Below are 23,582 nucleotides of genomic sequence, written 5' to 3'. Positions count from 1 at the left end.
TTTTAAAAATTCACCTCCTTCCTAAAGTTCTCGTGCTTGGTGGTGGAGTGGTTTCAATGTGTAAGTTAAGGGTTTGCAAAGCGGCCCACTAGTGACTTAAATCCCATACTTTGGGAACCAGAAAAGGAAACATGTGAAAGGCTGTTTATGCCGAGCCCATTTAACGACACCAGCCACCCCTTTCAAGATACCAGCTGTTGCTCGGGCAAGCTGCAGGCCAAACCTGAAAGCGGGTAGCCAGAGCTGGCGGAAGCTCAGATCCCTGAACTGGCGGGCCACGGTTGAGGAAGAGAGGGAGGGAGGGAGGAAACGCAAGAGGGAGGGAGGAAGAAAGAGAGGGAGGCGTGTCATGTGATCCGCTTCCCTGCTCCTTTAAGCGTCCACTGGCTGCCGGGCGGCCGCAGTCTCAGCTCTGGGCATCTGGGAAGCCCGAGCGGCTTCGCCCAGGGATCCGCGCGGGCGTCTGTGGTCTGGGTCCCATCTCCGCTGTGCTATTGCACCCTTGAAGTTTTGCAGCACCAAGAAAAGAGGACAAGGAAGAAGGAGAGGGGAAGCGAAAGCATAACCTAAAACATTTATTTAAAGGAGAAAAGAAGGGGGGGGGGGACGCAGAAATGGCTGGGGCAATTATAGAAAACATGAGCACCAAGAAGCTCTGCATTGTTGGAGGAATTCTGCTGGTTTTTCAAATCGTTGCCTTTCTGGTGGGAGGCTTGATCGGTAAGTGTGAGAGCTGCAAACTTTCCCCTTTCCCTCTCTTCGGCCCTTCCCTCTTTTGCCTCTTGGGCTACTTGTTACAGTATCGCTGCCTTGCCTCTATGATCTAATTAGTCCGGCTATTGTGCTTAAGAAAGCAGAGCTCCATGGGGCTCCATGGGGCACAATCCAGTCTAGTGGCAAAGAGAAAAGGAGGGGAAAAGTTTTGGCCTAGTTTCAGTATCCACTTGAAAGGCAGGAGGGGGTGGGGGTGGATCTTAAGCATGGCGACGGATCGCGAGGAAGTGCTGGGTCGCAAAGTTGATTGCTCCCCCTGTTCTTTCCCCTCACCCGCCCCCTCTTCGCTCTAGGTTCCCTCCCAATCAGCTCCGGGAGGGCAACGCAATCGACTTTATTAGGAATAACAGAAGAGTCGGTAGCTACTCCCTGTGTCAGCCGCGAGCTGTTACTGGCTCTGGCTTGTGTAAATGCATTCGGTTGTCTCGGCAAGGGACTAGGGCAGGATTTAGGGTTTCAACCCTTCAGCCCTTGGTTTTCATTCCTCACCCCACCCAACTCTGGCGGGAGACTGGTCTGAGCCGAGGACTCGATCTGAGATGGAGTAGGGTGGTTTGGGAGAGAACTGATTTCCCAGCACGAACTTGGAGAGGGCGTAGCAGAACGCCGGTTTGAAAGGTGTTGCATTTGCCTGTTGTCCCCTCTTCCATCTCCCCTCCCCCCCCCCCTGCTTTGAGCCCCAAGATCCAGTGAGTCGGAAATCTGGGGTCCTCCCCTGGCGCCAAGGAGGATGTTTCCTGCTCCCTCCTGGGCTGCCCTCAGGTGACAGCTCCCAAGCCCCAGCTACGGCGCCAGACTTTCCCAGTGCGCACTAGCTCGACCTCTTCAGCAAAAAAAGGCTTCCGACTTAGCCGACCTTGTGCCTCGGTATCCATTCGGAAAACTCCACTTCCTTCCCCTGTCCGTTCCACCTCACGTCCCTTCCTCCTCAAGATTCCGGACAACCTTGCAAAAACTTCAGTGCCAACTTCGGAGCGGGCGCGGCTGGGAGGCTTGGCTTCCTTGGGGCTGGCTGTTGCTCTTAGCTGGGTGGAAGAACGCTGGCGCGCGGGGAGGGAGGTCGGAGTGGGGGTTGTCTGTGCTCTTCCCGGGAGCCCTTGGACCACGCAGGAGCTTTCCAGACTAGCCGAGAGTCATGGGCGCGGTGTTTTGCCTCTAGACTCGGGTGTGTTGGGTTAGCATTCCAGAGAGTCTGGTACTGCCAATCTTTGTAACATTGAGGCTAACTGTTTTAAACAAAGGAGAGTGGGAGAAGCTTCAAAAAGGGAGTTCTTAGAGGAGATCCAGTATATGTTAAAACCAGAGTTTTCTAAGCCTCTGTCCTTCGGGTGGGCTAAAAAGCTTTATCACTGCACACACACACACACACACACACACACACACACACACACACACACGGCTAAACAGCTTTATCACTGTACACACACACACTGCTAACAGTCTTATCACTGCACTCACACACACACACTGCTAAACAGCAAACAGCTTTATCACTGCATATACGCGGGCGCGCGGGCGCGCACACACACACATACACACACACACACACACACACACACGCACACACACACCCGCTTTGGCTTTTGTTTTGCTACGCCATGTAGGATCTCTTTTTCTCTGTATTGAATTTTCCAGGCTCTTAATATTTCTCTGCTGGGAGCTGTAGGCAGCATCAGTCTAGGCGCGCTCACAGTGATTATACCGCGGTTACAATTACACCTCTTGTTTCCCTTGATGAGCAGTTGCAGTTAGATGCTATTGGATCTTGTGTGATTTCAGTGGCAGACCATAATAAAATTTCTTGCACCTTGTGCGTTCAGAAATAAATTGGCCTATTATCCTTGTCTGACCTTCCCCTTTGAGGTTTTTTTTTTCACATAGTAAGCCATTACAGTTTCCTGTCGCTGCAAGCCCACCCCCACGTCCCCACTTCACCCCCCACCCCCGCCCCGCGAAGCTGATGTGGGCCCACAGAGCTCTTGGTTCCTGCTGCAGGTTTCCTACAGCACTTCTGAAATTAGCATCTTTTCTGGAATCTCTATTGCACAGAGGAGATTCAAGGTTCCATTAAGTGTCTGGACATTAGAATGACCAGAGTTAAAGAAGTTGTTTGTTCAGATCAGGGTTTATCTGAAGTAAGCCCTCCATTGGTTAGTGAAACTTCAGTTCTCCCTCCCCCTGCCTAAATAGATTTTCCTAAATTATCAAACTATTTTACTTGGAAAAGAAACATCGCTTTCTAACATTTCTTGAATGAAGATTTTTGCATAACCTTAGTGTTTTACTTTCCTTTTCTCCCAACTACAGTGACTGTCCTCAGTTATGGTCCTAAAACTGAACAGTTTAGATTTACCCCACACTGAATATTGTTTTAGTTTTTACCTCTTCCACTTGGAGAGTAACAATTTTATTCTTAAATAAATTTAGGTAAACCCAGGCTCTCTAGATGACCAAAATACAGGAAATGAATATTAACAAGAGATGCATGCTGTTTTCCACTCAACTTCTCTATCTAACTGAAAGCAGATGAAACTGTTCACAATGGACCCATAGGATCAGTACTTGGAAGAACAATTTACAGGCTAGGAAGACAAGGAAAAGATCAAAAACCTCTGCACTCAGTGCCATTGCTACTTATGGAGCCAGGTACTCTGATCATAAAGCAGTCTTTCTAAGTTCCTTTTGAACTATAGCCATTGAGTTACTTTTGGATTCTTGTTTTCCCCCCATGAAGAAAACATGGCATCTCAGGGAAGGAGAATCTTGTGGGAAAGCTCCTCATTGGACATACATGACACACACAAAACAAAAGTATGAATCCCCTAAGCAGCCATAGCAAATCATGAATTTCAAAATGACCACGCAAGTCACTTAACTAATAGGCTTTTCTCCTTACTAGTAGATAAATGAGTTTAAGATCCTTTTCATCTCTAACTGTATAACTCTTTTAGTATTCAGAGTTTTATATGACATTTGGGCTAATATTCAATTGTAGCCTCATAAAATCAAGGGGGATTTTTAAAAGTAGCTATAAAAACAAAAGAAGGAATTTTGATTTACTTCAAATCTCCTATATCTTAAAGGCCTTTTAACCTATCTTGTTTCCTTGCTTTCTGTCTGACTTTGTGTGTTTTCCTTGTGACAGTGTCTATATATTGTTGAACTTTTGATGGAATTTTACAAAGTGGCTCGGTTTATGTTCTTGTTAAAACTTTGAGATACTATAAAATTAAGCATCTGTTATTTTATACTTTCAGAAAAATTACTAAGTGACTAGCTGTTTTTTAATTTATTTAATATTCAAAAATCCTAAAAAGAAAATAAAGTATTTTGAAAGGTATAACTTAATTTTACCCTTCTGAAAATCAATCCTGAAAAAATACTGAAATATTTTTCCTTTGGTTTCACATTTGATGAATTTAGTTCATGGAGAAACAGCTGTAGGGGTGATGGAAGGGTTGGGGAAGACCATGTGTCATGAAACAAGAGAACAGCCCACTAAAAAAATCATGAACTTGAGCATCTGGCCCATCATGAGTAGTTTGTTCAGCTTCTGATTAATCTTTTCTGGAGATAATAATGTTTGAAGAATCAGGTCACTGTTTCACCTATTCTAAAATCAAGAAGAGAGCAGAGATAACAACTGCATAGAATGATTAAATTGTTTTAAGTAAATCCACAAATAAGAATATTTCACAATTAAATTGCAAGTAAAAATAAACAAATCACTTGTTATAATTTCTTTGGGAAGAAGCATTGTTTTTGTGAGTATCCCCCCCAATTAAATGCTGAAGATATACAGTACAAATAGACATATATATATGTAACACAGTTTTTAAACAAGCTTGTCAAGGATGCAGAACTCTCTATCATGCTGTTCTTAAGTGGAAACTATTGTTGGTCTTGGCTGTTATTCATTCATATGAACTTTTGTCTGATGTTACTCATTTGAAAGTTGTAGGAATTTGAGAAATTGACTGAAATCATGGTTGATACAGGGTTACACAATTGTCAGTATATTAGATTTTAATTTCGCTGTATTGCACTTTAATGTGTTTTAATGTACTCATGATGTAATTCTGAAGAATTCAGATTTCTGGTTAGAATCTTTTGTTTGGTTTGCTTTTTTTGAAAGTATGTTGCACCCCAGGCTGGTTTTGAATTCACTGGCTGAGGATGATCCCTAACATCTATTTCTCTTTCTTCCACATCTCAAATTCTGGGATTACAGTATGGCTTCCCACACCAAGCTATATCTTGTGAGAATCTTGAAAAGTACTAATTGTTTTTTTGGTTGATACTGGTCATATTTTTCTATATTTGATCATGGCTTTTATTTTATAAAATTACATACCTGATCAAACTATACTTTTTCATTCTTTTTGTTAGCTAATTCCCTTGCATAGCTGAGGGGCTTTATTTACAAATGCATATGTCTAATAGAGCAGAGGGATTTAAAAGGGAAGATCAAGCCTACTATATTAGTTCTGGCAAGGCATTAAAATTTTTCTTTAGAAAAAAAGGCAATTGATCTGAGTTGGTTGGCTCGGTGTTTTTCAAGTTTACATTAATAAAGTCAAGCTAATGAATTGTACTGTAAATTCTTTTTCCTTTGTCTTTCCTTTTCTTGAATGAAGCAGTCATGAAGCAACATGGAATTTAGTTAACATGATATCAACTTTCAGTCTCTCTTTAAGAGCTTAGCATGTTTGCCTTCAGGTTATCACAACTCAAAAGTGGCTCCAACTTTGTTAAATCTAGCCTTCTCTCAAGGCAAGCATGCATTTTTGAGGTCTAGTTTCTTTTAATCTGCTTCTCAACATGTTTTATGTTGTCCTTTAGGTTCTAACTTGCCCTGAGTAGACTGCCTCTAATGAGAAAGACACACCCCCACATTCCTTTCTTTGCTCTGTTCTCTTAAGCTGATTCTGTTCTATGTGAACCAGGTTCCTGCTTTAGCTTTGCAATCCTGCCCTAAGCAGTTAGAGATAACATTCTTGAGCAGTCTATGAATAAACTGCTAAAGCTTACAGAACATGTCTCTATTTGGAAAAGATCAGATTCTTCATATTGTTGGAAGACAGGGATGGCAGCTACAGAACACTGTGAGACCTGAGCTATCTTTATTTGTTCCCACCTCTGGCTGTATAGAACTTTCAGGTTCATAAGAGTACACATCTGTTGAGACCCTGGCACCACACCACTCTTTGTACATGCTCAGGCAGAGCAGAGTTTCTCTCTAAAAGAACATGATATTTCTGTGTAATAGCTGATGAAAATAAAGAAAGCAAAAAAGAGATAATTTGTTGATTTTTAAGATGAGTGAGCATGGTTGTCTTTAAATTAGCATTTGTTCCCCCTTGTTCTTTTCTCATTTCTCTTCTTTCTTTTTTTTTCACAGACACCCAAAAATTCCTTCATTACTTTCTTCTCTTATTCCACTCGCTCAAGAAAATGAATTTTATGAGAATGATGAATATGTTCAAATTCTGATAAAAACCAGGGTTAGCATATCTATGAAACAGTAGCTACTTATCTCCATTCTTTCTAAGTAAGCCATTAATTCTTCACTCGTGAGAGCTTTTAAAATTTGGTTGATTACTTGGGTGTATTGAATGATTCTTGAGAAATAGCTGTTCTATAAAACAGCAGCGTGGTAGCTAAAGGTTTTTCATATAATATTTTTTGTTTATTGAAAACCTGATTGCTGTGGAATATTACTTTATGCAAAGATGTGTTGCATTTGTTTATGTTGTGAAATATTATTTTAACTATGTGAAGATGAGTTGAATTTGTTTATGTTGAATTTCTTAAACTAGGCAAAGATGTGTTACATTTTTATGTGGTTTTTAATTATGTAAAGATGTGTTGTTTCACTTTGCCTATCTAAAGCACCTGATTGGTCTAATAAAAAGCTGAATGGCCAACAGCAAGACAGTAAAGGGATAGGTGGGGCTCCTGGGCAGAGAGAATAAGTAGGAGGAAAGAAGAGAAGAAAGAAGAAAGGAGAGAAAAAGGAAGAAAGAGTGGGAGATGCCCCGGGGCTTGCTAGTCAGTCAGACACAGAGTAGGATATGCAGAATGAAAGGTTAAAAAGTCTTGGGTTAAATCATACATGAAGAGAAAAAGGTTAATATAAATTACAAGAGCTAGTGAGATAAGGATAAGCTAAGGTTGAGCATTCATAATAAATAATAAGTTTCCATGTCCTGATTTGGGAGCTGGTTGGTGGTCCAAATGAAAGCCAGCTACACTGGGTAGTAAAAGCCTTTATCTCAGCACTCAAGAAGCTAATGCAGAATGATCACTGTTACTTGGGGAGTGACTTCAAGGCTAGCTTTAGCAATTTATGAGATGCTGTCTCAAGTGAGAAGAGAGCCAGGGGTGGTGGCGCACGGCCTTAATCCCAGCATTTAGGGAGGCAGAGGAAGGTGGATCTCTGTGAGTTCAAGGCCAGCTTGTTCTCCAGAGTGAGTTACAAGAAAGCTGAGACATCCTGTCTTAGAAAACAAAACAAAACAAAAAAGTGAAAAGAGGACAGGAATTATAGCTAAGTTATAGTAGAACAGTTGTCTATTATGTATAAGAAAATAAGATGCAGTAATACCCCTGTTCAAAGTTTTTCAAGTTCTAGGATTTTATTGTAGCAACCAGTGATAGTGATCTGATTTATCTGTTATCAGACTTCCTCTGAAATGTAGGCAAAACTTTAATATGTTGTAAGTCTCAGTTTCTTTACCTAAAGAATTTATAGGCAGAACATGGAATTTAAGTGAGAGTATAATGTACACATTTGTTCCATGTGTGCCTTCTCATAGGCATTACAGGAATCATTTTCTGAGAACCTCACATTCCTGCATTAGAAGTTACCACTAAGTACGTGCTTAGCAACACATGTATATATGTTTGTGTTCATCCTGTATTTTTGCTTCTCAATAGGTTAGGTACTACTGGAAACTCAACAATACTGCTTTGTGACTTCTTCTTGGCATAGTCTGTGCTAACCAATAGCTTGAGAGTATATCATACACATATTTGGTAATCACAGTAGTTCATTTATCTTTGGGCTTAGTTTTTATTAATAGTTCTCTCAAGATTTAATTTGAATCTTAAATATTTTCCTTTTAATATTCTGCTTTGGGGTTGGGGAGATAGCTCAGACAAGGCTCTGAATCCTCCCGGTAAGCCACCACCTTGTGATGCTACACAGATTATTAAAAATGGGTTAGATCAATGTGTGAGAGTTAGCCAATAAGAGGCTACAGATAATGGACCAGGCAGTGTTTAAATGGATACAGTTTCCGTAATTATTTCGGGTAAAGCTAGCCAGGAGGCGGGCGGTGGAAAGTGGCCCGCCGTTCCTTTTACAGAATGATCTGAGTTAAAGCATTGTCATTGCCCTCAAAATCTAAAAGCATGGCTGTTCATAGCATAGGTAAGACTAGGTAACAAATTTTAAAGATATTTTACTTATGTTCTATCTCTTGGTACAATACACTCCTCAGCTGCTCTTCTGTTGTACAATATAAAACTGGAGTCATTATCCATATGACATTTTCCTCTTCCAAATGCATAACATATGATAGATTTGAGGGAAAATGATGATCTTTTACTACTTCATATCAGCTATCGGAGTATTAACTAAAACTCTAGAGCTGATTGTTGCATTTTTTTGTGGCAGTAGAAGCATGTGCATGCTGTGTAAGCACTCTACCAGTATTCAGTCACCATCTGAATTCTAAAATAAGAATAGTATAATTATAATATAATATAAGAAACTATATAGAACTATAAATTCTATGTTGATGTGCAGTTTTATCATAGTCAAGTACAATATGAGTACCGGAAATATGGTTGAAGAGTTGCATGGGTAAATGCCTTGTACTTTGGACTTACTGCAAGGATATCAAAAATGTTCATTAAGGTCTACCCTAAATTTTGAAGTGTTATATTCCAGACTGTACATTCATGTTTAAATGAAAATAAGACTATTATTTTTCTCTTGAACATGTTAACAAAAGTTTATACATACCCTCATGGTATGTATGCTTGGTTGGATATGAATAAACTTGTACCATTTTTGGAGCTGAAAGGGGACCTCTCTTATATTGTGGAAATCAAGGCCCAGAGGAGCCCAAGGGACAGCATATAGTTGATCTAAACTTCCCAGTCCCTGTTCATGAGCATTCCCTCTTGTTTATGTGCTTTTAGCTTTTATTGGGCATAAACATAGAAAATTGACTGTGGTTACTTGCCTATGCTTCACAATTAAATATAAAAGGAATATGTGCTAGTGCATATATTTCCAAAGTTATAATAATCAAATAGAGATGCTGAGTGATAGTGGAAAACTTGTGATTTATTGTGTTTACAAAGCAAATATATTCATTCTGCTTCATGAGGACTGTTCTAAAAGAACGTATTTTAGAGCTCCACAGTTTGACTACAAACTCTTAAAAATGGGAATTTGTTTTTCTACTTTTCTAAACATTTTGCATATATATAGTTGTTCTTTGAGACTGGAAGATTAGATTTAAATAGTTTAAATTTTAAACTTATTTATTTATCATGTAAAAGATAATACCTATTTTCTAGGCATGCTAAGCAAGCATTTCACCAGTAAATTATAACCAAGAAGGTATGGATTCAAATTCTGACTCTACCATGTGCTTGTTATACAACCTTGAATAATTACTTAATCCAAGTCTGAGAGTATTCTTCTAAGATAGTTAAGTAGGACTCTTCAGGTTTCTCCAGGTTTATCTCATAAGATTAAATAAGATGTTAAAAGACTTCAGTATAGAGTCTGTCAAATACTGAATCCTTAAAAGTAAACAATGATTATTTTGTTTTTAGGGTCCTGGGGAAGCTGTTCTAAAGATCCTTAAGATGTGAATCATATTAAACTGTTGGTTTGAGTTAAAATCTAGTGAAAGAAAATAAGTTTTCTGTCTCCTATTTAAAATTTTAATTAGGAACATAACAACCTTAAAGGAATTAAAAATAATAAAAATAGAAAAAGGAAATCTTTCTGAAATTCATCTTTTTAATGCAACAATTTTGTTTAAATTTTATTTTTTTCACCTCTGGTGCCTAAAATTCAAAGTCTCACTAAGTAGAGACACTCAACAGAGGCTTTCTGTTGTCTTTCTGCCAGCTGCACATTTACTTTAGAAATTTAGCAATCCCTCCTCTTTCCTTCAAACTCTGTTCTACTACTTAACTCAAGATTGCTATTGAGCCATTGAACCATGGGAAATTCATTTTCAAAATCTGCTTAATTGCTGTGAGACTTTAATTTGTTCTGGATGATGGTGCTAATGTCTGGGAACTGGGACTGAAGCCCTCCGAAGTTGTTAATTTAATCAACCGCTGTGCCCTTGCCTAATGAAGGGGCACCAGATCCTCCTTACAAAGAGGCTGGGTTCCTCCTGACCACCTCGTTCATGATGAATAACAGAGGCCCCACAGTCAGGTTGAGCACTTGGGGCAAATTATCAGAATGTCAGTCCCCATTATATGAAATCCTGGGCTGAAAATCCCCAAATAATTATTGAGTAGATTTTATATATGAATTTAGTGTTTTCAAGGTAGGGATTCTTGTGTGCTTGTGTTCACACCTGATAATCTGAAAAATTCTTGAATCATTGAGGTTCTTTGCAGCTGGTCTATAATCTGTAAGACCATAAACATCACCTCAGACTGCAGAGATGCCTGTTAACCACTCGAGTTTTCCATGGCAAGACTGGTGAATGCTTGCTCTGGCCTCATGATAAATTAGCTTGTTTATTCCTCTTCTGCTTATTTCTATCCTGCTGTTGGTTAGTGTAATGAAGCAGAAGCCTATTGTGTATGTTCATTGGGTAGCAATCCTCTGGCACCAAAAAGGGTAATTGAGTAGAAAGGCGGATGCTGTTGGTGCATGGGAGAAGCTAACACCACATGAGGTCACCAGGCTTCCAGCTTTAACCAATGTGGACACAATGCAATTGAGATTCTGAAAAGGGTTTGTTTATAGTGTGAGAGTAAGGGTCAGTAGTTAATTTGAAATGCTGTAGGTGTGTTTTCCTTGAACCAAGAAGGTATAGAGCATGTGTCATGGAAGATTGTAAATATCCTCAAGGGGCGGAGGATAGACTTGAGGGAGGAATTTAAGACAAAGGCATACTTAAAAATTCTAGTATGCTTATTTTGTACCTATCCATGTTTTCTTAAAAGTTTTACTTTCTTGAAAATAAGCTCACTGTAGAAAAATACTATAAATAAATCTGTGGTTTAGAGGCACAGTTCTACCAAAAAACAGCCATTTTTTAAAAGCAGGAATTTCTCAAATGCAACGGTATTGGCGTCATGTAAAATATTGTTAAAATTACTCTAACGAATGCTCACATTCAGAAATGTCTTCTAAGATTTATAATTGTCCTGACTTTAATGTGATAATAAGAAAACCATTATCCCTGTATTTGTTTCTAGTGTAGGATTTTGCCCTTTTAGGCGTCTTTCCTTGGTATATCTGTCCTTTAAATTTTTCTTTGGTATTAATTTCATTTAATTAACTGTTTTAATTATAGAATTGCATTTTTATAATCACTCTTCAGATAATTTAAAGACAGTGAGCACCTCCCCCTAAATTATAGAGAAATGTTGTAAACAAACATTTTGTTTTCAGAAATGACAATAGAAAAAGAATGGAGGTAATGCAGAAACCAAAGGTTTCTTGTGACCTTTTCATGCGTTGTGGAGCGTATGTTAAGTCTAGGACATGCATTTGATATTCCTGATACCTTACATTTGTAGACAGCTTTTATCCTTCTTCAAAGTGCTTTTGTAGAAATCACCTCATTTGATCTTTCCAAAATTCCAAGATAGGCCAGTTCACCAAGAATCTTCACAATTAAAGTCATGGAAACTGAGAAAAGAATTATGTTTATGGGGTATTTTGTTTGGGAAAGCACTAGATTTGTGGTGATTAAAACTTGGAAATTTTATTGGAATCTTATTTGCTACATGGTAACAGGTGTAAGAAGAGTAAAAAGGCATAGTTGTATTTTTTTAACATAGAATTATTTGTTGTAAAAATTACCATATATGACTTCTGAGCTGTCTTCTAGGAGAAGTAAATGCTCTCTATAGTCTTTTTTTTTTTTTTTGGTCTTTTTCCATATAACTCATAGTTGCTTCAGAATTGTTGGATATCTCTTCAAGCATTGTTTTGATAAGTTGTAATCTGTTCAGGCCATTGGTGTTTTTTCTGTTTCCCCAAGCAGAATCTAGTTTTTAGATACTTTGGTAAATTTTAAAGGAGGAAGCAGAAAATGCTCTCAAGATAAGGGCAAAACCAATTGACTAGGTTTTTTTGAAGTTTGGTCACCTACAGCATTAACTTCTGTGACATGCATTTTTCTTAACTATACCATGCCAATAGATGGTTATTTGGGTGTTACTATGATGTGTCACAGAACATCACAATTGAGTTATTCAATGTTCTTTGATTTGAGTTTTTAATATTTTTAGACTAGAAACTATTATAAAATATTTCTAAAGCTTTTATAGTTAAACTCTTATCTACATCTTTATTATAATTTATTAGCAATTTCAAGTCTGTGGATTTACCTTTAAAGATTTATGATCAGTGATGATCACCATATAACCAACTAGCTAAATCTAGGAGTACTTGCTTGTTGTCTAGACTTGGGCATTTCTTAATTTTTTAAAGTTTTTGTTAACATACTGAGTATATCTTCCTCTTTTTTAAAAAAATAATTCTCTAGTTAAATTTGATGATTAAATATGAAGGTTTTGTACATTTTTATGTCTTCTTTTACTTATTATTTTGTTTTTGAGGGGTAGCTTAGTTAGCTTCAACTCTACTTGACAACACAGTCGGCAGAGACTCTTACTTGAGAAATTACTAGGATCAAATTAGTCTGTGGACCTGTCTGTGAAGGAGTTCACTTGACTGTTATTGATAAAGAAGGCCAAGTCCACTGTAGGCAGTACCATTCCCTGAGCGGATGGTTATAGGCTATATAAGAAAACTAACTAAGCTTGGGTCTATAAGTGAGCCAGCAAACAGCATTATTCCATGATTTCTGCTTGGATGATTTCCTTCAATGACAGACTGTAACCTATAAACTGAATTAAACCCTTTCTTTCCTCAGTTGCCTTTGATCAGAGTGTTTTATCTTAGAAACAGAAGTTAAAAACTAGAACACTGGAGGTGGTGCCATCCCTGTGCTCAACCTGTTTTTGTAGCAGGACTCTGAATTCTTTTTTGCCACTTTCTTTCCCCACTCATTCCATATGGCTTCAGCTATTATTTATTTTTGGTTTTAGTGATAGATATGGAGCCAAGCCAAGTCTAGCTACCATGGCTGCATAGCTGAAATTTATCTAATCAAGTGAATTCTAAGACCTTGGTGGAACCTACCAAGAGGAGACATCTTTTTTCTCTTTTTTCTTTGTTGGAGTCTAATTAAATACAGGGTAGAATTTAATCATGGAAAAAAATGAAACCTCTTGACATATTTTAATTTCTCAAAACAACCATTTAAAGATCACTCAGTGTGAACCTCACTAAATGAGAAATGGGTTTTTTTCTTTCTCCCTTTTACCTCCCCTTTCTGCCTTCTTTCTTCCTTCCCTTTGACAGAGTCTCACTATGTAATGTAGGCTGCCTCAGATTGGAATCTTTTTATCTGCTGGGGGCATAGCCCTGCACCTGTACACTCAGCTGATTTATAAATTTTTTTTGCCCAAACATCTTTGAATAGTTTATTTCTCAGAGTTGAAAGACTATTGTACTTATTAATAAGTTTTAAAATTAAGATCAGAGGAAACCATTGCTACATTGCAGACATTTCATTTGGTTGGAATGGAGCTCCTGTAATAATGTGTTTGTTACTTTTTTTAAAAAAATCTTTTATTTAATTGTTTTTAAAATTTTAGATACCAATAACAGTACCCCCTCCCTCCTCTCTCCACTTTTCTTCCACAAAGCGCCCCCCCCCAACATGCTTCTCACAAAGGTTAAGACTTCCCATGGGGAGTCTCCAAAGTCTGTTATATCACTTCGAGGCGGGACCAAGGCCCTCCCCCCTGTTTCTAGGCTGAGCAAGTATCCCTCCATGAGCAATGTGCTCCAAAGAGCTAGTTTCATACACTGGGGCTAAATCCTGGTCCCACTGCCAGTGGCCCCACAGACTGCCTAAGCCACAGAACTGTCATCCACATTCAGAGGGTCTAGTTCAGTTCTATACATATATCCGTACCTATCAGTTCCAAATCAGTGAGTTCCCACTACCTTGGGTCAGCTGTGTCTGTGGGTTTCACCCTCATGACCTTGACACCTTTGCTCACATAATCCCTCCTCCTTCTTTTAGAGTGAACTTGGCCCAGTGCTTAGCTATGAATCGCTGCTCCTGTTTCTATCAGTTACTGGATGAAGGTTCTATGATGACAATTAGGAAGGCCATCAATCTGATTATAAGGAAAGGCCAGTTCAGGCACTTTCTCCACTATTGCTAGGAGTCTTAGCTGGGATTATCCTTGTGGATCCCTGGGAATTTCCTTGGTGCCAGCTTTCACACTAGCCCCACAATGACTCCTTCTATCAAGATATCTCTTTCCTTGCTCTCCTTCTCTGTCCCTCTTCCAACTTAATCATCCCATTCCCTCATGTTCTCCTTCCCCTCCACTTCACTCCTCCTTCCCTTTCTCCCTCCCAGTTTACTCAGGAGATCTTGTCTATTTCCCTTTCCCAGAAGTGACATCCATGCATGTCTCTCTTAGGGTCCTCCTTGTTACCTAGCTTCTCAGGGGTGGTGGATTGTAGCCTGGTTATCCTTTTCTTTAAGTTTAATATCAACTTATGAGTGAATACTGTAGCACAACTAATAAAAAATCCAGAAACAGATAATGGGATTCAAGCTGAAGATCAGAAAAACAAAGCAACCAAGCCACTAAAAAGCTCTTACCTCTATTAAATCTTTAACTTGAAAAGAGATTGAGTTCCTGTCTCTTCAAAGAAATGTAAAGTGTATAAGACTGGGAGATATCCAAAGATAGTTTTGGATGGTAATACAAGTTATGATAGAAAGTAAATTATGTACAAGACTTTGGACCAAGATAGGATAGATAATGGAATATTTTTTCTGAATTTGTCAAGTGCAAATAGACTAGACATTGCTGAGGTACTTATTGCTTGTATATATTGTATGCTTATTGTACTTATTATAGAGTTTTTATTATATTAGTTATAGCCTTCTTTTTTTATTATAGACAAAAAGGGGAAATGTAAAATTTTATTTGTGTTTTAATAAATAAAGCTTGCCTGAAGATTAGAGTGCAGAGTTAGACACACTAGTCAGCCATACAGGTCAGGCAGTGGTGGCACATACCTTTAATCACAGCAATCACAATAGTTAGCCATAGAGGCCGGGGCAGTGGAGGTGCACACCCTTAATCCCAGCAACGGAGAGGAATATAAGGTGGGATGAGACAGAATTTTTTAGTCTGAAGAGGTAAGAGCTCTCTAGTGGCTTGGCTGCTTTGCTTTTCTAATCTTGAGCCTGAACCCCAATACCTTTCTCTGGATTTTTGTTCTTGGTGCTACAGAATACATATCTTGTTTGTCTTTCTGGGTTTGGAGTACTAAGGACTTTGTGTGTGTGTGGTGAGGGGCTCCATCCATTTGCCTGCAAATTTCAAGTTGTCATTGTTTTTTACTGCTGAGAAATACTCTTTTGTGTAAATGTATCACATTTTTCTTTATCCATTCTGCGGGTGAGGGATATCTAGGTTGTTTCCAAGTTCTGGCTATTATGAATAATGCTGCTATGAACATAGTTGGGTAAATGTCCTTGTGGTATGAATGTACATCCTTTGGGTATATGCCCAAGTGGTATTGCTGTGTCTTGAGGTAGATTGATTCCCAAATTTCTGAGAAATCTTCACACTTATTTCCAAAGTGGGTGTACAAGTTTGAACTCCCTCCAGCACTGGAGAGAGTATATCCCTTACTCCATATATTCTTCAGCATATGTTGTCATCGGTATTTTTGATCTTAGCCATTCTGATAGGTGAAAATGGTATCTCAGGGTCGTTTTGATTTGTATTTCCCTGATGGCCAAGAATGTTGAACAATTTCTTAAATGTCTTTTGGCCATTTCAGTTCCTTCTCTTGAGAATTCTCTATTTAGATCAGTACCCCCATTTTTTAAATTGGATTATTTGGTATTTTGATGCCTAGTTTCTTGAGTTACTTATATATATACTCTGGACATCAGTCCTCTATCAGATATGGGATTGGTGAAGATATTTTCCCATTCTGTAGGCTACTTTTTAGGCATATTGACCGTGTCCTTTGCCTTACAGGAGCATCTCAGTTTCAGGAGGTCTTAGTTATTAATTGTTGCTCTCAGTGTCTGTGCTACTAGTGTTAGATTTAAGAAGTGGTCTCCTGTGCCAATGCATTCAAGGTTACTTCACCTTACTCTTCTATCAACTTCAATGTAATTGGATTTATGTTGAGGTCTTTGATTCACTTGGACTTGAGTTTTATGCATGGGGATAGATATGGATCTATTTTCATTCTTCTACATGTTAACATCAAGTTTATGCCAGGACCATTTGTTGAAGATGCTTTCTTTCTTCCATTGTTCAATTTTTATGTCTTTATCATAAATCATGTTTTCATAGGTGTATGGATTAATGTCAGAATCTTCGATTCAATCCATTGATCCACGTGTCTGGTGTTATGCCAGTACCAAGCTGTTTTCATTACTGTAGCTCTGTAAAAGAGCTTGATGTCAGGGATGGTGATGCTCCCTGGAAGTTCCTTTATTGTACAAGATTGGTTTTTGGCTATACTGGGTTTTTTGCTAACCCATATAAACTTGAATATTGTTCTTTTGAGGTCTGTGAAGAATTGTGATGGAATTTTGATGAGAATTACATTGAATATGTATATTGCTTTTGGAAAGATTGTAATTTTTTATTATGTTGGTCCTCCTTATGCAAGAACATGGGTGATCTTTCTGTTTTCTGATACCTTCTTCAATTTCTTACTTCAGAGACTTAAAAGTTCTTTTCATACAGGTCTTTCACTTGTTTGGTTAAAGTTATCCCTAAGATATTTTATGTTATCTGTGGATATTGTAAAGGGTAATGTTTCCTTCATTTTTCAACCCATTTATCATTTGTTTATAGAAGGGTTACTGTGTTCTTTTTTTTAAACTTAATCTTTTATCCCATCACATTACCGAAGGTGTTTATCAGCTGTAGGAATTCCCTGGGAGAATTTTAGGGTCACTAATGTATATTATTATATCATCTGCAAACAGTGAAAGTTTGATTTTTTTCTTTTCCAATTTGTATTCCTTTAGTCTTCTTTTGTTGTTTTATTGCTCCAGCTAGGACTTCCAGCACTATATTTATTGAATAGATATGGAGACAGTGGACAGGCATATCATGTTCCAGATATTAATGGAATCACTTTGAGTGTCTCTCAGTTTAGTTTGATATTGGCTGTCGGTTTGCTGTGTATTGCCTTTACTATGATTATGAAGAGGTGGTGGATTTGTCCAAGGCTTATTCAGTATCTAATATGATGGTCATGTGATTTTTTTTTCAGTTGTTTATATGGTGGATTACAGTGACAGATTTTTGAATGTTAACCCATTCCTGTATCTTTGGGATGAAGTCTACTTGATCATGGTAGATGATTTTTTTTGATGTATTCTTAGATTCGATATGCTAATGTTTTATTGAGTATTTTTGCATCGATGTTCATAAGGGAGATTTGTCTGTAATTTTCTTTCGTAGTTGCATCTTTGTGTGGTTTAGCTATCAGGGTTATTGTAACTTCATAAAAGTTCTTTCTGTTTCTATTATGTGGAACAATTTGAGAAGTATTGTAATTTGAAATTCTGGCAGAATTCTGTGTTGAAACCATATGGCCCTGTTTTTTGTTGTTGCTGTTGTTTATTTGTTTGTTTTGTCTTTTGGTTGGGAAACTTTTCATGACTGGTTCTATTTCTATAGGGGTTATAGGTTTATTTAAGTTGTTTATTTGGTCTTGATTTAATTTTGGTTAGTTGTACTTATACTGAAAATTGTCCCTTTCTTTTAGGTTTTCCAACTTTGTGGAGTACAGATTTGTGAAGTATGACTTAAAGATTCTGTGGATTTCTTTAGTATCTGTTGTTATGTCCTACTTTTCCTTTCTGATTTTGTTAATTTGGATATTCTGTCTCTCCCTTTTGATTAGTTTGGATAAAGGTTTTTCTATCTTACTGATTTTTCTCAAAGAACAAACTCTTTGTTTCACTGATTCTTTGTATTGTTCTCCTTGTTTCTATTTTTATTGATTTCATCACTCAGTTTTATTATTTCCTTTAATCTGCTTCTTCAAGGTGAGTTTGCTTCTTTTTGTTCTAGAGTTGTCAGGTGTGCTGTTAAGTTGCTAGTGAGGGATTTCTGCAAATTCTTTATGTGGTCACTTAGTGTTATGAACTTTCCTCGTAGCACTGCTCTCATAGTGTCCCATAAGTTTGAATATGTTGTGCCTTTATTTTCATTGAATTGTAGGAAGTCTTTAATTTCTTTCTTTCTTGGCACAGTAGTAATTCAGTTGAGCATTTTTCAGTTTTTGTGAGATTGTAGGCTTCCTATATTTTGTGTTGTTGTTGAAATCTAACTTTAAGCCATGAGATCAGATAAGATGCCAAGGGTTGTTTCAATTTTTTTTGTATTTTTTTTTTGCTTTGTTACTGAGTATGTGGTCAGTTTTAGAGAAGGTTACATGAGGTGCTGAGAAGTAGGTATATTTTTGTGTTTAGGTGAAATGTTCTGTATATGTCTGTTAAGCCCATTTGAGTTATAACATCTCTTAGTTCCCTTATTTCTCCCTTAAGTTTCTCTCTGGCACACCTGTCCAGTGTTGAGAATGGAGTGAAGAAGTTTCCACTATTAGTATGTGGGTTTTGATGTGTGCTTTAAGCTTTAGTAATATTTCTTTTACAAATGTGGGTGCTTTTGTATTTGGGACATAAATGTTCAAAATTGAGACTTCATCTTAATGGATTTTTCCTTTGACGAATATGAAACGTTCTTCTCCATATATTTTGATTAATATTAGTTTGAAGTCTGTTTGTTTTTAAATATTAGTATAGCTATACCAGCATGTTTATACACCCATTTGGTGGAAAAATCTTTTCCCAACCCCATAGTCTGAGATAATTTCTGTCTTTGTAGTTGAGGTACTTACAAAAATTTTAATTAGAACACTATTTGAAATTGTCTGTGTGCATGCTTGTGTGTGTATCTGTGTGTCTGTGTTTGTATTTAGGTATCACTGTTTAATAACAAGTTGCTTGTATAGGTCACTGGTGATAATTCATAGAATTTTGCTAAGCTTCTGACTTTGAAACAAAGCTCATGCTAGTACATATTCTGATTTGCATGCATGTGAAAGATAGATGGCCACATTGTATCCACCTGAAATGAGCCTTTTGGAGGCAGAATATAATTTTTAATGATTGTACAATATAGAACAGTATCTCTTGGGAAGGCTGTGAAATTTCATTAATGATTCTGTAAGATTTTTTAAGATGTGCTAGAGACTATGAGGAAGAATAAACAGCAAATCAGCTCATGTCTACAGTTCTCTAACTTGGTTAGATCTGGCTATAGAAGAGTATGAATACCTAGACCATGTCTTTTAGCAACTTCAATTTGGTTAGAAAGATAAGACACATAAAACAAGTTGTTGTTAAGGGCTAAGTTAGTTGCAACAGACCAAAAACCAAACCAAAACAAAACAAAAAACCTCTAAGCATATTTTAGACAAATACAAATGAAAAGATATCACTGAATAGCTGGAGTCTAACATAGGTTGTCAAAGATTGGGTGATTATTTGAAATACAATTTGATATGCATAATTGAAGACAAGATTTATATCATTCATGTTCTAAATTCATAACGAGCTAAATAAAAAATACTTTTTGTCTAGTATGAAGAAGTCTGGTTTGAGTATCATTTGCCACTCTAGACATCCAGTCTTTCATGCTTCTTCCTGTCTTTGCTTGGAAACATTTTCTTTGGCCGCTAAATCAAGGGCATGCCTTTCCTCAAAGCCAAATATGTTGGTCTTTCCACACACCCATTTCCCACTTGTTTTTAATTAGAAACAGTAATGTAAATCTTGAGTCTTTTGTTTACCTGTGTATCAGACATTTATTTTGATTACTTAGTTTTATTTTATATGTGTGGTTGTTTGGATTGCTTATATGTCTGTGTATCATGTGCATGTCTAATATCTATGGAGGCCAGAAGAGGGGTATGGATTCCCTAAAAGTGGCATTATGGACAGTTGTGAGCTGTTATGTGAGTACTGTGACTAGAATCAAAGTCTTTTGAAAGACCAATTCTTAATTTAAGTGCTCTTAAATTCTGATCAGAGGTCTGTTTTAGACGATAATTAAGGCTTATTTCCACTTCACAAAATTCTGGAAAACAGAGTCATAGAACAGGATCTTGTACTTATCTGTGATGCTAAGGAAAGAATGATCTGGCTATAGGAGTAGTAAGCTGATCGTATGCAAAGAATCAACTAAATGTCAACTGTGAGACTTTGCCTTGTAACCTGTTGCAAAAGAAGACAACATTTGAAGCATCCGATTTTAACAATGAACCAAAACACAGATATGGTAAACTATTTTAGGTAAGTAGAAAAGTTGAGATAATTATAAAAGTATTGTTAACAGTACACAGAAAAATATTATTATAATCAGACAATATTATTTGAGCACCATTTATACTCTAGGAAGCGTGTTAAGTGTTTTATATTGAGCTGTTTATTATTTGGAACTAGATTCTTTGACTGACATAGTTTTACATTTTAAGTGCTAGAAAAACTGGAGTATCCTTAAGGTACTGATTTGGACTTCCTTAACTTGTTCATTGCATTTGTTTAAAAAAAATTCTTCCATCCAAGAGTGGTGACACACGCTTTTAATTCCAGCACTGAGGTGATTGTGTGGGGAAGGCACAATGAGGCAGATCTCTGAGTTCCAGGATGGCCTGGTTTATAGAACCAGTTCCAGCACATCCAGGGCTACACAAAAAACCCTGTTTCAAAACACCAAAAGAACAACCACTACTACTACTTCTAAAAGAAACAGTGTTTGGAGTGCAAAAGCTGGAGGTGGCTGCAAATTGACCAGAAAGTTGACAAGTCCCCATAAGGACTGGTATTGTGTTAGCTATTGTGGGCAAATCCATTCAGCTTAGGGCTTCTGTCTGTATTTCCCTTTGTGAAATCTTCTACTGAATGTTCCATCATCCTTTGTTAATAAGAGGTTCTGTAATTCTGTCTGTTTTTACCACGTAAATGTTTTTAGGAACTCTCCACAGACTAGCTTGATTGTTTGTGTGGGCTGTGAACAGATTGTGTGGGTGATGAGACAAGTAGGAAAGGACTCGTAATCAGAGAGGAGCTAGGGAGCAGTGAGCTCTTTCTCTGTCTCTCAGAATGGACAAAGGGAGCTTTGTTAATCATGTTTCTTTTGTAATCAGAATGAAGAGACACTTTTAAAAACTACTTCTGTTTGGTTCAATTTCGTCTGAGTTAAGTCAACTATACAATAGCTAATCAAGTAGTTAAAAATTTCCCAGAGGTAGCCAGGCAGAATCAAGTTAGGTAACTAGGTAAAGTAGGTAACTAATAGCAATGGTTGGCCCTGCCCAAGGTTTTCTTGGTGGTCAACTTATACATCTATGGTAAAATTTGATGGGTAGGGAAAATAGAAAGATAAATTTGGGAATTTTGATGTATTTACCAGACTTGAGTCACTTTGTACTAAGTCTCTAAAATAAGTGTTGAATAGAGATTCAAATCATCTCATTTCCTGGATAAATTTGGAAAACTTGCTTTATCTTTCGGTAGTTCCTTTCTTGTAATTCAAAGATAGTAATCTTTAATGCTCACTCAACTGGTGTTGTGAAAGATCTTAAGACTGTAAATACTCTGAGTGCCCTACAGATGAACAAATAGGAGAAAATCTCTTAGTATTATTCATATTCAGTAGGGAAAGGTGTATCTGTATAGTTTTATTGTTGTTTTTAAGGGAAACCTGTTATTCTTTCAATATATATAGTTTTTACAAGGGAGGCTATATGCCTTCCTACAAGTTATCTTTTTTTCTTCCTTCCTTCCTTCCTTCCTTCCTTCCTTCCTTCCTTCCTTCCTTCCTTCCTTCCTTCCTCCTTCCTTCCTTTCTTACATGGACTAGAGAGGCCAGGGAATGGAGACACACACCTTTAATTCCAGGACTCAGAAGACAGAGGTAGACAGATCTGCCTGAGTTCAAGGTGTACTGGGCTTCACAAGATCAATCCAGAAACAGATCAAAGTGGTGGTGGCTCATACCTTTAATCCCAGTTTTCAGGAGTCACACATCTTTAATCCCAGCACTAGGGGGGGGGGGTGGAGACAGGTGCGATATGGCTGTGTGGAGAGAGAAGTATAAAGGGGAAGAGAGAGGAATTCACTAAAGTCTGCAGTCTGAGATTTGGTGGAGACAAAAGATGTCTGGGAGACGCAGCATGAGTACAGAATCGCCCCTTCGATCTGAGCATTGGTAGAGGCAAAAGAACTCTCTAGTGGCTGGACACTCTGTTTCTCTGATCTTCAATATTAATCCCAATTTCTGTCTCTGGGTTTTTATTATTAATACTGGTTAGAATTTGTGCTACACTGGCAGTCCTGGAACTGGATTTGTTGATCAGGCTGGTCTCAAACTCACAGAGATCTGCCTACCTTTGCCTCATGAGTGCTGAAATTAAAGATATGCACCACCACTGTGTGAATCTACAGGTCAATTTTCTAGTACTTATGAGGATAGCTTGGAAATTTACAGGGTGGATGGTTTTGTAAGAAAGGACTTTGAAATTATCTCTGCTATAATCATCCAATCCTTCAGTCTAGTTGTGAGATGTTTTATAATGAGTTGTTGGTATTGAAGAAATAAGTAATGATGAAAAAAAGGGCAACAGTAGTGTTCCCCACTTATTTATCTTAAAAAATGAAAGAAAAATTTCAAGCCTAATAATAAAGTAGTCATAAATCCCAAGCCTCTGAGTGTCTTATATTTGGAAAGCATTGAGAAGAGCTTGGTCTTTCGGATTTATTTTTATTTAAAAACCCTGAATGTCCTTTCCCTTGATTATACATTCAGAACAGATGGAAAATGATTTTCCATAAATTTCTTCACATGTTTGGTCTTTTATCATCTAACGTACTTTCCTCCTAGGCTTAAGTCTTCTTTTCCTTTTACATGAAAACTTGCTGGTATTTTCTTCTCAGTGTAAAACTCTAGCCTTTCAATTTACATTTTTCAGCAACAAAACCACATTTCCTATTATTTGGAGCAACAGGGATTTTTATTTTGGGGGACTCTGGTGATTGATCTAGTCTTGTCACACACATACTAAGGTCTTTCTACAGAGACCTTCCATTCCAGTGACCTTTTGCTTTTTAGTCTACTTAATTTTTCTATCCTGTTTAAATACTGCTGCTGTGAGATAATGTTCTTGTAAAGTGTAAAGATTTGTAACTCATCTTAGTTTAATAAAATGCTAATTGACCAGTATCCAGGCAGTAAGTATAAGTGGGGCAACAAGACCAGAAGAATTGTGGAAAGTGGAAAGGCAAAGTCAGTCATCAGTCAGACACAGAGGAAGCAAGATGAAAATGCCTCACTGAGGAAGGGTCCCAAGTCATGTGGCTAAACTTAGATAAGAATTA

At 37.6% G+C, this 23,582-nt stretch overlaps 1 protein-coding gene across 2 annotated transcripts in view; it reads left to right on the top strand.

The window, feature by feature from the left end:
• The first annotated feature begins 369 nt into the window (after positions 1 to 369).
• The window catches only part of Wls (Wnt ligand secretion mediator), an 87,495-nt gene continuing 64,282 nt past the window's right edge, over positions 370 to 23,582 (top strand). Inside the window, exon 1 of one of the 2 annotated variants that reach the window (XM_085677484.2) lies at positions 370 to 720. In XM_085677484.2, coding sequence (XP_085533610.1) covers positions 615 to 720 — 106 coding nt within the window. In that variant the 5' untranslated portion in view covers positions 370 to 614. The remainder of the gene's footprint in view (positions 721 to 23,582) is intronic. The other variant, XM_048453492.3, reaches the window with a different exon arrangement.

This window comes from Myodes glareolus, chromosome 17, assembly GCF_982192425.1.
Source record: "Myodes glareolus chromosome 17, mMyoGla1.1, whole genome shotgun sequence".
In the NCBI taxonomy this organism is placed as follows: Eukaryota; Metazoa; Chordata; class Mammalia; order Rodentia; family Cricetidae; genus Myodes; species Myodes glareolus.
This window is presented reverse-complemented; position numbering and strand designations above follow the sequence as displayed.